The sequence below is a fragment of the Bos indicus genome, chromosome 9, assembly GCF_029378745.1.
Source record: "Bos indicus isolate NIAB-ARS_2022 breed Sahiwal x Tharparkar chromosome 9, NIAB-ARS_B.indTharparkar_mat_pri_1.0, whole genome shotgun sequence".
Classification (NCBI taxonomy): domain Eukaryota; kingdom Metazoa; phylum Chordata; class Mammalia; order Artiodactyla; family Bovidae; genus Bos; species Bos indicus.
In genome coordinates, this window is record NC_091768.1 from 96,554,504 (window position 1) to 96,569,310 (window position 14,807).

Genomic DNA, 14,807 nt, shown 5'->3' on the forward strand with positions numbered 1-14,807 from the left:
TGCCGGGCAGATCCACGGCCACCTTGCGGCCCAGGCACATGCCGCTTAACAGATGAGGAAGCGGCGTCACAGCTAGTAAGTGGATAGGGAGGCGCCAGTAGATTCTGTTGGGAATCAAATGAAGGGAAGATCTCCCTGTTGAGGGCTGCCCTCGTTCACCCACGTGCCAGGACCGAGCCCTGGAACGCATCCCAGAGCCGGACTTCCTGTATCTTCTAGTCTAGTCCTGTGAGTTTTACTCCCCGAACGTCCTACACTCTGTTCCTTTTTCGGCATCCTCAAGAGTCATTGCTTTCACTCAGGCTTTTACCTTTTATTCCTGTGGTGTCGGGAGCTCCTACCTGGTAGCTGGTTGTCCCTGACCTACTTTATTTCTTGTGCTGAGTGATCACCACTGGAGTGATCTTCTACAACGTGAATTCGACTGGATCCTGTTTGTCTTCTGTGGTTCTTGACGCCCCCATGCATCACCCGAGCTCTTTCCCGAGCCCCTGCTTTCACCGCGGGCTGCGGCCACACTCAGGTTTCGGCGTCACAGGTCGGGGCTCGCCCTTTGCGTCGTGTCTCCGCCTGCTCTTCTGTCGGCCCCAACACCTGGTGCCACCCGCTGTCCACTCAGCCCCACTGATTTCCTGGGCTCAAGGCTTCCTGGAAGACCAGCACCGTGGGCACTGCATTCCTCGGGTGCGCTGGACAGTAAGGCCCCGAGGGCAGAGCCGGCCCGGAGTTGGTCCTGGCGCCTTCCTGGGGTCACACGTCTGGTAGATGCTCAGAAAGATGCAGGTGGAGCTTCTCACATTGCTGTTCTTTCCTCTGTCCTGTTGCTGGGTTAATGAGACCCATCTGCCCATGCCTAGATCCCTGGTTTTTGTCTGCTTAAATTTTACATTCTATTAGAAGCACAGTTTGTTGTGATTTATGTCTATACACACATGTGCACAGTCACGTCTGACTCATTATGACCCCATGAACTATAGCCCACCAGGTTCCTCCGTCCATGGAATTCTCCAGGCAAGAATACTGGAGTGGGTTGCCATTTCTTTCTCCAGGGGATCTTCCCAACCCAGGGACTGAACCCCCGTTTCTTGTGTCTCCTGCAACCACAGGCAGGTTCTTTCCCAACTTCGCCCCCTAGTCCCAGTACGGAGGGCACTTTTGGTTAACTCAAGAGGGTGAAGGGCACACAGAGGGACCGTTTTCAGCGAACGTTCTTTACCTTTCTTCTCTCCTAGTGACTTGAACCCTACCAAGAACTCTGGGCCGGTGATCATTCACGCCAGCAGGTGTGAGAAGTACGGTAGGTCCCCTGGGCCGGGCTCCCACGTGGTCAGCGTGGCTTTGAGGTGCTGGCGCTCAGGCCAGTCCCCACGTGGAGGTGTGGGGGGGGCCAGGTGGGGCTTCTCCAGCGCCCTGTCCATGTTGTAACCCCTCCCTCAAAAGGAGCAGTCACAGGGGCCATGAGTCTGTTGGGAAGTCCTCTGCTTCCTGCTTCCATGGGTCCTCTTGCCACCATGTGTGTGAGGGGGACTAGGTCAGGGTGGCATGAAGCTGGGACAAGGGTCATGGTCTCTGGAGGAATAGCCGTGGGTGTGTTGTGTGTGCATGGCCGACGTGGGTGTGTACCTGGGGGACCTGGGGGCGTGCCCTCTCCCAGGCTGCGTTCTAATGGCTGTCCTCGTGCTTCTGGGGAAACCCTGCAGTGGAGACCAAGTACCCCCACGAAGCGGCATACGACGCCTTCCTGTGCGGGTCAGGTGAGCGCCGCCACCCCCTTCCAAAGTTGGGGGTGGCTTGCGTCTTCTTTGCAATAATCCCCCACTGTCCCTGGGCACCCCCCGCCCCATTTACTTCCAGGTGGGCGGCCCCTTGGAAGTAAAGCCTGAGTTTGCGTATCACGATAAGGTGGGCGGGTGTGCCTTGGTGTCTGTCACGTTGCTAGCTTCTTCTCTTCCAGTTCTGTTGAAAGTGGCGCACCTGCTCCTGTGGAAGGTACACAGGTGAGTGTCGCTCTCATCCTGTGACCGGTCCGTGGTCAGGGGTGAGCCAGGGCCGCGGGGCGCCCACGCTCTCCCAGAGGAGGAGGATGCGTGTTGTGTAAACAACATGTTCACGAGCAGCGGGCAGCTCGCCTCCATGGATGGCCTTCCCCCCTGACCCCTGGGCTGGTCCCTGCCCTCCTGCCTCTTGTCCCAGCCTTGGGAAAAGTCCCTGTCAGGCCAGGCCGTGGGTGAGGCTCGGGTCCCAGTGCCGTGTGCCCGCTCCATCTGTTACCCTCCTGTTTCCTCATACCGTGTGAATCACAGTGAGCTGAGAAAACAGAGCCGATCCGGGGGACAGATAATCCATGCCAGGTTCACAGTCGGGCTGGGGGAGAGGGCAGGGACTTGGACTAAGGCACCTGCAGGGGAGGTTCTTATAACCCCAGACTGGAATCGGAGCCGTGCATTCTCAGGGCCTCAGCCTCCCTGCAGGGCCCTGCTCGTGGGCACCAGCTGCACGTGTGCCTCACGCTCAGCAGCACCACCCTTGCCGCACACGTGTGCCCGGTAGGATACAGCATGCCCGGGGCAGGAGCCGAACAAAGTTGTGTTCTCTGGGGCTGACCTAAAAGTTTTCAGACTGTACCCTGTTCATCTGGGTATTGCCTGCACTTGTCCATTTTGGCAGAGGGTACCATACTGGCAACCCACTCCAATATTCTCACCTGGAGAATCCCATGGGCAGAGGAACCTGGCGTGCCATGGTCCATAGGGTCGCAGAGAGCTGGACATGACTGAAGCGACTAAGCACGCATGCACTGTACATAGAAATAGCCTGTGACACGCCGGTGTGAAGCTTGTAACTTGAGATGTTGATAGCTTAAGAAATCCACCCCCTCCCTGCCCCCATCTCTGTCTTCCCTGCACCCTGACAGCGGGGAGCAGTGGAGCCTTTTGGTGCCCTGGTATCTGGGCCTTGCCTCCTTCATTTCTTTTACTCCTCACCACCTAACCACCCTCCTTGGTGTAGAGGGGTTCTGTGGCAGCCCAGGCCCTCCTGACCCCATGGCTCCTACTTTCTCGGACGTGTGGCGGGGGCTGGTGACAGAACCAGGCCGTGGGGGGAGGGACGGTCCTTTGGACAAAGTGGGGGGTGATGCCCTCTCGAGGGGCGACAGAAGGGACCTTCCTCTCATTCTCTGACCTGTGGCTGGTGCTCATCAGCCCAGAGGTGTTCACCGAAGTGTTGCCAGCAGATGGTGACCCCTGGATGCTCCCCCTGGGCTGGGGCTATGCTGAGAGCTCGCTGGTTGTGAGGGGGACATCCAGCAACAGGAGCCCTAGAGCTTGCAAGGAGGGGTAGGAGGGTGGTGTCGGGCAGCACAGTCCCGCTGTCCCCAGGCCCCAGCTTCGGCCGAGGGCCGGGCACGGCGCCCGTAGGCTGAGCACCACGGCGTTTTCCGCCCTCGCAGCGCTGTTCCCATCCCCGAGCCCAGCTTCCCGCTCTACCTGGACGTGCTGGCTCCCTACGTGAACCAGGTGAATCTTATCCGAGCCGGGGTCCCCAAAATCGTAAGTAGACTTCACTCTGCCCTTTGTAGGGGAGGGGGACAGGCTCGTGCTAGGATGCAGCATGCTCCTCTGGGCTCTCTAGGGCTTCTGACAGGAGCCAGACTCAGAGTCGAGAAGGGTGTTCACACTGAGCCTGTTATTTTCTTTCTCGTGCTTCCATGCCAGAAGCAAGGTGACCTTGCTTGTTCCTTCTTTCTCTCCCACCACCACCACCCCTGGCAGACAGGGCCTTTCCTAGTTTCTCTTTCAGGATGTTCAAGCTGGGTGGGTGGTCAGTCCGTAGGAGCTGTGGGAAATCTCTTCTCCTCCCTGCCTTCTAGAACAAGCTGGGTGGGTGGTCCGTCCATAGGAGCTGTGGGAAATCGCTTCTGCTTCCCCTCCCTGTCTTCTAGAACTTTGCGGGCCCAGACTCCCCTAGCATCCGCCCCCCCATCCTCATCCTCACCGTCAGGAAGTGGCCTGGGGTCAGCGAGCAGCAGGTCTACCGCGAGTTTCAGAACCTCTGCAAATTTGACGTCAGGAGGCTCACGCGGAGCCAGTTCCTGCTCATGACCAATAAGTTCAAGGAGTAGGTGCCTGGGCTCTCGGCCCGCCCCGCCCCCGGGAGCAGGCCAGGCCCCCGCGTCCCTGACTGTGCCCTTCCCTTGGCAGCACGCGGAGCATCCTGAAGGAGTACAGGTGCCACCCGACACTGCGGATCTCCCTGTACCGCTACTGGAGACACTCCCCGGACATCAACTGCCTGCTGCAGTAAGTGGCCGGCTCGGAGCCTGCCTCGCGGGGCTGGTGGTCCCCGAGCGGGGCGAGTCGACACGGCTTGCTGGCTGGAGTGTGTTGTAAAGGGGTCGTAGACCCATAGACCCGTAGAGCACTGTGGACCTCTTTGCGACCCCCATGGACTGTAGCCCACCAGGCTCCTCCATCCATAGGATTTTCCAGGCAAGGGGACTGGAGTGGGTTGCCATTTCCTTCTCCAGGGGATTTTCCCAACCCAAGGGTCAAACCCAGGTCTCCTGCATTGCAGGCAGATGCTTTACCATCTGAGCCACTAAGGAAGCCTCTCCTGTAGGGAATAGCAGATTATTACTCGAGCATCTGCAATGCAGTGGCAACCCACTCCAGTATTCTTGCCTAGAGAATCCTGTGGACGGAGGAGCCTGGTGGGCTGCTGTCCATGGGGTCGCACAGAGTCGGACACGACTGAAGCGACTTAGTATGCATGCGTGCATTGGAGAAGGAAGTGTCAACCCATTCCAGTATTCCTGCCTGGACAATCCCAGGGACAGAGGAACCTGGTGGGCTGCCATCTGTGGGGTCACACAGAGTCGGACACGACTGAAGTGACTTAGCAGTAGCAGCAGCAGCAGCAGCAGCAGACAATGAACAGGTGAATTGCATGGTCTGGTAGGTGATGAAAGAGAAATGAGCAGGGTCAGGAGGCAAGAGCGGTGGCCTGAGGGGAGGTTGCTCTTTGAAGGGGAAGATGGGGGCCCTTGTCGAAGACTGGCCAGGAGGGGAAGGGAGTGAGCCAAGCACACGGACAGTGGAGGGACCGGCATCCGTCCAAGCAGAGGGGGTGGTGGAGAGGGGGGCCCTCAAGTGGGGCCTCCTAGTGTTGTCGAGGGGCAGCGAGAAGCCACTGAGACAGGACGGAAGGGGCAGGAGGCGAGGCCGCAGAGGCTGGCAGGTCCCAATGGAGCGGAGGGCGCTGGGTGAGGACTGGGCGAAGCTGGGTCTCCATCGATAGTCCTGGCAGAGCAGTGGCGCATCGCTCCTCACTAAGACACTGGGGGACACAGGGCAGGAGTCGTCAGGAAGCCAGGCCACCTGGACACACGGTTCCATTGCAGCTTGTGCCCCTCGGTGACAGAGGGGTGATGGGGGTGGTGGAGCTGGGAGCCGACAGACAGGAGCAAGGTCAAGTTTAAATCCAGGGTCTGGCGCCTGAGCAACTGGGAAGATGGGACTGCTCTTGACTGAGCTTCAAAGGTTTCGGATTCCCGTTAGGGGCCAGATCCACTGAAAACCACGTCGTCATCGTTGTCTAGTTGGCATAAAAACTCCTTCTATGTCAACCGCATGGTGGTGGTGGAGTCGCTCAGTCGTGTCCGACTCTTGCAACCCCATAGACTGTAGCCTTCCAGGCTCTTCTGCCCGTGGAATTTTCCAGGCAAGAATACTGCCATGGGTTGCCATTCCCTTCTCTGTGCAAGCCACACCGTTGGCATATAAGTAAGTTCTTTATGTTATAATCCCAAGAAACTATTAGCTGTGGCTTGTGTATGCATTAATACTACTTGTTGTCTGCTTATAAATTAAACTTTTCTTGTTTTGAAGTGAGATGTCTTTTTTTGTAGATGTCATATGATTAAGATATCATATTTGTAGATGTTCCTTTTGAGCATCTACATATATGAAATTTGAGAAACGTTAAATAATATAACCATGGGAAAATAACCTGCAGAGATGGAAGCCTGAGCAAATGTTTCGATAATAGGCAAAGAAACTAGCAAAACAGGCAAGATATTTTGGTGACAACTAAATTTAAATGAAATCTTCATACAAAATCCCATTAAAATAAATGCTGAAAATTCTGGAGAGAGCAAAAACTCTTGGCTGCTCAGAAGTCCATTTGCCTCTCCTCCTCCAACGTAAGCCACCAGGGAAGATGCCCTCTGCGTCCCAGGGCTAGTCCAGCCTCGAGAAAACGTGGGCTCCGGAGGCACACAGAAAGAACATGCCATCCGGGCAAGCGGAGGTGGGAAGGGAGAGGGGGCGGAGCCCGCGCCAGCCTCACCCGCTGGGTGCAGCCGGGGCCTCCGCGCGGGCCAGGCTAGCGGAGGTGGGAAGGGAGAGGGGGCGGAGCCCGCGCCAGCCTCACCCGCTGGGTGCAGCCGGGGCCTCCGCGAGGGCCAGGCTGCTGACCCGGGTCCTTGTCTTGCAGAGTCTGCAGCGTCATTACCACCTGGGCCTTCATTGCGTTTCTCCTGGGAGGAGCTGGCCTGTGAGGGCAGCGAGGCCGCCTGCAGCTCCATCCTGTCTGCATGCGACCCCCGTAGGGCTGTTTGCCTCACATCCTCCGTGCAAGTGGATCGGTACCGTCCCCACAGGGAACTGTGTTCTGGTTTCAACGTGAAAAAGTCTGTAAATATTATCACTGATAAGTCCTTTGTTTGTGGCCCAAACGTTTCTTTCTATAAATGACTGAGGAGAAGTAACGTCTCCTGGGCGTTTAAGCTCACGTTCCAGAGCATCTTCTGAACGGACAGCTAGGCATCCAGTGGAGCTGGCCACTGAGCGAGCCAAAGGCTCTGTTATTTCTGGCAGAGAAATCATTAGCCAATCGGTTGACAGGGATTTAGGCCTTAGAAATGGCCTACGTTTTAGTAAAGGGGAAAAGTAAAGCCAAGTGTCCATGTGCACAGGTGTTGATCTGTTTTTATTTATTTTGGGGTTTCTCTTTGGGGTTTTTTGGTTTGTTTGTTTTCTGGGTCAAAAATAGTTTTTACTGAGGAGAAAAGACTCCAGCCTACAAATGTGCTACTTGTAGTTAAAATTTTATATGTTTAAGTTGCAGAATATAGTATTTCATAGGTTAGAACAGAGAACAGTTAATATCAGAATCATGGAAAATGCCATGCAGAACAAGTAAATAGGACATCGTATTGTTAGGTTTGTGTAGCTCAACTCTAGTGAGTGTAAAGGTAGGTTGATTTTCCTTATTCATCTGTTCACTGATTCAGCAAATATTTACTGAACTTCTATGATGCCTAAGATGTTAGAACGTGTCTTTTGGATGTTTATGGTAATAGTCATTTAGTTTTTGTTTTTTAATTAGGTTGCCATTTATAAAATCATACACGGCCCCTGATGTTTTGCTAAGAAGCTTCCCCTCGGATAAATAGGGGTAGAGCAGACTACGGTTTTATGGTCCATGTTTGAGATAAACATTATAAACCATAAAGCATTAATACTCACTTTGGAAACAAAGTGACCTGTAGCACAGGTGTGTGCCCCGAAACAGGTAGGATCAGATTCTTTTCTTTCCTCAACAGTGACGTGCACGTCACGTGGCCTTATCGGGAGCTGTTCTCTGTTGGGGGTTGAACTTGGCTGGGCTGTGTGCTCAGCCTTGAACTTGACTTCATTATTCAGCAAAGCCTTGAGCTCTGTGCAAAAGAGGTTTTTTCCTCTGTAAAAGCAGAAGTGTTAAGAGATGGCAGTCACCCAGAAGAAGAGTTTGGAAGCTGCCTTTCTGGAACTCCCCTGTCATCCTGGGGTGTGAGTGACACGCTGACTGATGGGCTGCTGTCCCTACAGCCTTCCGGGCAGCTCTTGTGTTCAGACCAGTGAAAGGCTTCCCTCAGTCGGGGGAAGGGGGCTTTGTCCATCTGTCCACACAGCGTCTTAGGGGAATTTTTTTCTTTTTTTAATTTATTTGGCCGCACCAGGTCTTAACTGTGGCATGCAGGGAGTCTTAGTTGGCAGCATGTGGGATATCGTTCTCTGACCAGGGATCGAACCCGGGCACCCTGCATTGATAGCACTGAGTCTTAGCCACTGGACCACCATGGAACTCCTGGGGGATTTTGTTTTGTTTTTGTCTTCCTATTGGGTATTCCTTTGTGTATGCTGTGGAAAATTCCCACTGTTTATGGGCTTTTGGGACCCTGTCTCATGGATGTGAGCCGTGCAGTCAGTAAGCAAACCTGGGAAGTGAAAACAGATTTCTCAGCTGAGCCTGTGCAGTGGCCATGTTGACCTCCTGGTGTCAGGGCGCTGAGCGCTAAGCTGTCTTAGTTCTGGAGCAAGAGACCCTGTAGTTGTTTTATCAGATGTTACCCATTTGCTCTTTAACTCTTTGTCTCTTCATAAGTTGTTCCGGAGTCCGTGCTAAGGGTGCCCTCACCAGGGCCTCTGTGCTGCAGTCAGCGTCCTGCTGTCCATCCGTCCGTGGGGACCCCGGCTGGCCGCATGGTCTGCTTTCCCTCCTGGAGGAGGCTTTGGTGGTGGGTTCTGAGCTGCTCAACCCATGACCTCGATCTGCTTCTGTTTATTAACTTCCCTGAGGATTCTCCACGGGTGCCGCGCTGGAGGTGCCGAGTCCAGGAAGCGCCCTTCTCGTACCACCTCCCACCCTGTGTCCCCAGACAGAGCCTCAGGGGCTTGGGGGGCAGCTCTGGGGCTCCTGCCCCCGCTCTCTCCTCAGCTCAGCTAGTTCTTCACGTCGGTGCATCTTGTGCCGTGCCTTCCCCGTCATCAAAGGAAAGAACCAAAGTGAGAAACAGATAAAGCAGACTCTCCCCTCCAGTCTGTGTGTACATGAGTGTGTGTGTCTCACGTCTTCCATTGTTTCCCTGTCTTGGCTGCGGTGAATAATGCTGCAGGAAACGGTGGGTGTGCATATCTCTCTTTGATAGTTTGTTTTCATTTCCTTTGGATATATACCCAGAGGTGGGACTGCTGGATCATATGGTAGTTTCATTTTTAATTTTTTGAGAAACCTCGATGTCGTCCTCCATAGTGACTGAACCAGTTTACAGTCCCACCAGTCGTGCACATGGGTTGCCTTTTCCCCACAGCTTTGCCAATACTCAACTTGCAACCTGTCGTCGTCTTGATAATAGCTATTCTTACAGATGTGAGTTTATCTCATTGTCTCATTGTGGGTTTGTTTGTTTGATTTTTTTTTTTTTTGGCTGTGCCACTGGCTTGTAGGGTCTTAGTTCACTGATCAGGGATTGAACCCAGGCCCTGGCGGTGAAAGCGCCAAGTCCTGAACCCCAACCCCTGGACCGACAAGGGGATTCTCTCACTGTGGGTGGTTTTGATTTGCATTTCTCTGACATGGCTCAGTGGTGAAGAACCCACCTGCCATGCAGAAGGTGTAGGTTCAATCCCTGGGTTAGGAAAATCCTCTGGAGAAGGAAATAGCAACCCACTCCCAGTATTCTTGCCTAGGAAATCCTGTGGCCAGAAGACAGAGGTGGGCCACAGTCCACGGGGTCGAAGAGGAGTCCGTCACAACTTGGCGCCTCAGCAACAACAAACAGCAACAATTAGTGACGCTGAGCACCTCTCATGTACCTGTTGGTCATTTGAACGTCTTCATTGGAAAAATGTCTATTTGGTTTCTCTGCCTGTTTTAAAATCGGACTGTTTGTTTTTTTCTTCATTGAATTATGTCAGTTCTTTATATACTTTGGGGTGTTAACCCCTTATCTGATACAGATTTCCCCCACTCTCTGAAAGCAGAGCTTTCCTGTGAAACCTTCTGAAAGCCCCAATGGAGCAAAGTGAAGAAGCAGTTACCTGAGGACACATGTTGCTTGTAAAATGTCCAGATGGATGGGGATAAAGCACAGATGCTCAGAGACAGTGAGGACCATAGAGTGGGGTGCCGAGGTGCTAGAGTGTAGCTCCTGGGGGAGGAGCCTGGTAACGCCAGTCTTGCTCTTGAGGTGACGCTGCCCCTAGGACGTCTTGCTGCAAAACAAATACTGAACACTGTCTCTGCTTTTTATCTTTTTCCATAAAAATGAAAAACTTGATTCCTTTCAGCTAGGAATATCAGGTACTAATGTAGGCCTTTTGAAAAAGGAAAGTGGCTTAAAACCAAAAGTGGGGGAGATCTCTCCATGGTTATGCAGCTCTTTCTCCCATTCTGCAGGCTGCCTTTTTGTTGTGTTGATTGTCCATTTTGCAGCGCAGAAACGTTTAAATGTGATGTAGTCCCACGTGTTAATTTTTTTTTTTCCTCTTTGTGCTTTTGGTGTCATATCCTAAAATCATTGCCAAGAGCAATGTTGAGAGGCTTCCTCCTTATATTTTTCTCCTAGGAATTTGATAGTTTCAGGTCTTAGGTTTAAGTCTGAGCCCCTTCGAGTTACTTTTTGTGTGTGGTGTAAGATAAGGGGTTCATTTCATTTTTCTACTGTATTCAGTTTTCCTAACACCTTTTGTTGAGACAACCCCTTCCTCATTATATGTTCTTGGCTCCCTTAAGAAATATTAGTTGACCGTATTATTAGATCTTAATTTTATCTTTATCATTCATTATAAGAACTCATGCAAGTCCTCTAGAATGTTTTATGTAATTAAGAAGGGTAAGGAACTTTCCTGGCAGTACAGTGGTTGAAACTGTGCATCTGCTGCAGGGGGCCCAGGTTCGATCCCTGATCAGAGCACTAAGATCCCGCATGGCCCCAAAAAAGGGGGAAAAAAAACAAAGTAGTGAATATTTATGGATGGACATTTCTTACAATTTCGTGTCTATAGGACTTCACTGGGTACCCCCCCTTCTCCTTGCAGCAATGTAACTGCTGTGGAAACAGGACGATATTAATATTCTTACAGATCAGGGCAGACAGGGGTCCCCATGAGAACTGGGGATGAGAAGGCAGGGGACTAATGTACAACCAGAACCGTGGGCTTATTTGGCCACGTAGAGTCTTATTTACCTGAAGACCTGAAAACTCCACTTTCCACTCGTGGAAGAAATGAGCCAGTCTTACCTTTAAGATCGCCACATGCTAGTTTTGATCCAGATACTCTGCTTTTGTGTCTTCCAATAAATACAATGTGTGAACTTTCTAATCTGTTTTGTGCAGTATTTTGTTTAAGTCCTCCAGCATCCACATTTGCCTTGAAGATCATTCTGAACTTTCTGGTTGTTGCTGGTGTCAGCGCTCTGATCTCTACTTGACCTTTGGAACAAGTTCAAGGGCAGAGACCCACAAAGCTGAAGGAGCGGTGTGGGTGATGGCTAAATATTGTGACGTTATCTTGGGCAGAAAACAAAGGAATGTCATTAAAATCCCTTTGAGTGCTGCCTCGTAGAAATTCAGAATGTCTGTCATGACTTTAAAAAACAGCCTGTTTAATTTGGGGAGATGGCTCAGTGGGTGAAGAATCCGCTTGCAATGCAGGAGACTCAGGAGACATGGTGGGTTCGATCCCTGGGTTGGGAAGATCCCCTGGAGAAGGAAATGGTAACCCACGCTAGTATTCTTACCTGGAAAATCCCATGGACAGAGGAGCCTGGTGGGCCACAGTCCATGGGGCCACAAAGAGTCGGACACAACTGAGCAATTAAGCACACACATACAAGGTAAAGGAATCTTCCCTTGTCTTTTGGGGGAAATTCCCCTAAAGTAACTGTTGAAGAGTGTTCATTCAAATGATCTCCATTTTGTAATAACCTGAATCACCACTTGATGGCACCAAAAAGTAAGAAACCCAGAAGGGCTTCCCACTGCTGACCAGAGGAGGCGTTTAAACGTCATTTTTCCCAGCGGGAGGGAGGGATGCTATTGTTTGAAATAATGTTTGGATGTATTTTGTTCTCGGAAGAGCTTGTTACCTGTGACTCCCTCTTCCCCTCCCTAGGACAGACACCGTTGTCCAGGCTGGAGTTGAAATGAGCTTAGAAAGGGATGTCTCAGACAGTGATGGGGGGCTCCTGGGGAACTTGAAGGCGGCGCCATGAACGCCCACAGGTCTGGTCTGGAGGACCATAGGCTAGAGGGTTGGTTTTAAGACAGGCTGCAGACTCTCGGGGGCTAGTGCCGGCCAGGAAGTCCTAGCAGAGCTGGCACAGGACGCGGGAAGGTGGGGGGCAGCAGATTGGGGGACACTCGACACGGACCCCAAGGGAAGGGTCCCCCAGAAAGTGTGGGACCTGCAGGGGAGGTGGCGCCACGCTGCTTCCTCCCTGGCTGGGGGAGCGGCCGCGGTGGGGCAGGTGTCACATGGCGGCCTGGGGATGACCTCCTGCTTCACTGTGCAGGGCGAGAACCAGCGCTGGGGGTGGAGGTAGGGTGCCGCAGGGAGACGTCCCAGAGCCAGGCCAGGAGGGGGCCCTGCGGAGCCAGCACTAGGCACGGCCATGGGGAGGACACTGTCCGGGGCCCGGGTTCCCCCTTCGTGTGCGCCCCGTCCGGCCTTCTGCCGGCGGATCCGACGCGTCTGCCAGCTGTCCTCCCGCCCCTTCGCTCAGGGTGAGACTCGCCTGGGGTCTGGCGCCTCCCAGCGGCTGCTCTCTTCCCGTCTCGTCTCTCATCTCACGCCGGCATCTCACCTCACACCATTCCTGTATGCGAATCCTGCCTCGTTTGCCTCTCAGGGGCCAGGGAGGGGGGCGCTCACACCCCCTCCTGACACCCCGAGGTCCCAGAGCCGCCCTTACAGGCAGCGCTGTATCCACTCTGCAGAGCGGGAGGGAGGGAAGGACTGGGTGGGCATTGAAATGGCTGAGCTGAGCATCTTAACTGCCTCTGAACCTGAAAGAAGCTATTTAAACCTGAAGCGATGAGTACTGTCGAGGCGCCAAAATTAAGGATGTTTCCAGAACAAAGCGGTTCCGGGAGTTCTCGCTTGGCTCTGGAAAATTCAAAAGGGATGTAGTTCTCCATATCTGAGTCAAAGGGAATCAAGCTACACCTGGTTCGTTGCTCACGGGACCCTGTCCGGGTTGCTCTTAACTTGTGAATCCGGGGCGCCCCAGTGACCACTCACCTCAGTGGCTCCTTTGTGATGGGCTGGCTCTGTGTTGCTAGTGGGATGGAGCTTTGGGAGGGGAATTCCTTCTTAGAGTGTGTTGAACAGTGTCCCTCCCAAAGTCACATCCACACAGAGCCTCGGGATGTGAACTTATTTGGAAATAAGGTCTTTGCAGGTGTCACTGAGGGTCAAGCTGAGGTTACCCTGGATGAAAGTACAGCCCTGAATCCCTGAGGGTCTCCCCTAAGAGACAGACACAGAGGGGGAGGCCACGAAGACAGGGGCAGGGAACGGAGGGTGCTGGGAGCCCAGAAGCTGGAGGAGGCCTTTTCTCCTAGAGACTCTGTGGGCCACAGGCCCTGTGTACACCTTGATCTCAAGCTTCTGGCCTCCAGGACTGTGGTGTTCTGTCGCTCTGTCCTATCCGACTCTCTGCGACCCCATGGATTGCAGCACACCAGGCTTCCTTGTTCTTCGCTATTTCCTGGAGCTTGCTCAAACTCATCCACCCAGGAGCAACTGCCAAATGGTTAAACAGCATGAGGGCTATCCATAGAATATGATTCAGCCTCGAAAAGGACCTTCTAGGGGGCAAAAGAAAAAGAAAAGGACATTCTAACACATGGTATAACCCGGATGGACCTGGAAAGCATCAAGCTGGGACTTCCGTGGTGGCCGAGTGGTTAAGAATCTGTGCTTCCACTGCAGGGGGAGTAAGTTCCATCCCTAGTCAGAGAACTCGGGTTCCACTTGCCACACAGAGTGGAAAAGCAAACAAGAACCAAGACATCATGCTAAGTGACACAAGCCAGCTCCAGACCAGTGCTGTGTGACTCGCTTACATGAGGCATCCAGAGCAGTGAAACTCAGCTGACTAGAGCTTACAGGGCCCGGAGGAGGGAGCAGCGGGGACTTGGTGTTCAGTGGGTACACAGCGTCAGTTTGGGAAGATGGAAAAGCACTGGGAATAGTGAAGTTTGCACAGGATTGTTGGTTGCAGTTAGTGCTGCTGAACCGTACGCTTAAATTCAAGTGTACGTTTTCTGTCGTGCATATTTAACCACATCAAAAAAACACAAGATACCAAACTGTTCAATATAATGTGTTCTATTGTTCGACCTTGACAAATATAGTTCAGTAACAACTGGAAGGCCGGCTGGGTTCACGCTGAGACTTCGTGGACTCCTTGGAGTTCTGGGCTGGAACACGGCCACACTGGGGAGCTGGGCCCTGACCTGTGGTCAGCCTTCTCCTCTCTCCCTGCATTGGGCCCCGTCCCTGACCCCGAGGGGCCTCACACACGGCTGGCCGTGTAGATGCCCTTCGCCGCACATGAGGGCTCCTGGCAGCATGGTTGACCCTCATGGAGGTGGGACCAGGCCCTGGAGGCAGGCTCAGAGCTGTTTGGCCCAGAGCACCAGGGTCCTGGGTGCTCAGAGCATGGCCTATGGCTTCAGGCCGGCCCAGAGCCTGTGGCTGTGAACTTTGGTTGGTGGGACTTGATGGGGCAGGTCACTGGGGCCTTTAAAATGTGGGGCTTGGGGTAGGGGGCCCGCTTCTCAGGCCTAGGGCAGTATAGGACAGTTGGGGACCACTGTTATCTGTGTTGAGATGGGGCGAAGGCTAGAGAAGCCATCAGCCTGACCTGGATCCCTGTTTCTCTTTTTGGCCCTGCAGAATCCGGGTCCCTGCCCACCCCACTGCCCCCACCATGGGAGGGTTCCCAGCCTCCCTTCCAGTGGGCTGAGGCATTTG

General features: G+C 53.3%; 1 protein-coding gene across 6 annotated transcripts in view; it reads left to right on the forward strand.

Annotated features, from left to right (window-relative positions):
* PNLDC1 (PARN like ribonuclease domain containing exonuclease 1) overlaps positions 1 to 11,147 on the forward strand; it is a 28,970-nt gene extending 17,823 nt beyond the window's left edge. Inside the window, exons 13-20 of one of the 6 annotated variants that reach the window (XR_011568560.1) lie at positions 1,233 to 1,297; positions 1,701 to 1,754; positions 1,955 to 1,997; positions 3,452 to 3,551; positions 3,944 to 4,119; positions 4,203 to 4,301; positions 6,496 to 9,192; positions 9,513 to 11,147. Coding sequence is in view for 3 of the 6 variants with exons in the window: in XM_070796478.1 (XP_070652579.1) it covers positions 1,233 to 1,297; positions 1,701 to 1,754; positions 1,955 to 1,997; positions 3,452 to 3,551; positions 3,944 to 4,119; positions 4,203 to 4,301; positions 6,496 to 6,559 (601 nt within the window). In the remaining 3 variants the exon portion in view is untranslated. Of the gene's footprint in view, positions 1 to 1,232; positions 1,298 to 1,700; positions 1,755 to 1,954; positions 1,998 to 3,451; positions 4,120 to 4,202; positions 4,302 to 6,495 lie in introns of those variants that run through there. The other 5 variants (XM_070796478.1, XR_011568561.1, XR_011568559.1 and 2 more) reach the window with 5 other exon arrangements.
* The last annotated feature ends 3,660 nt before the right edge of the window (positions 11,148 to 14,807 follow it).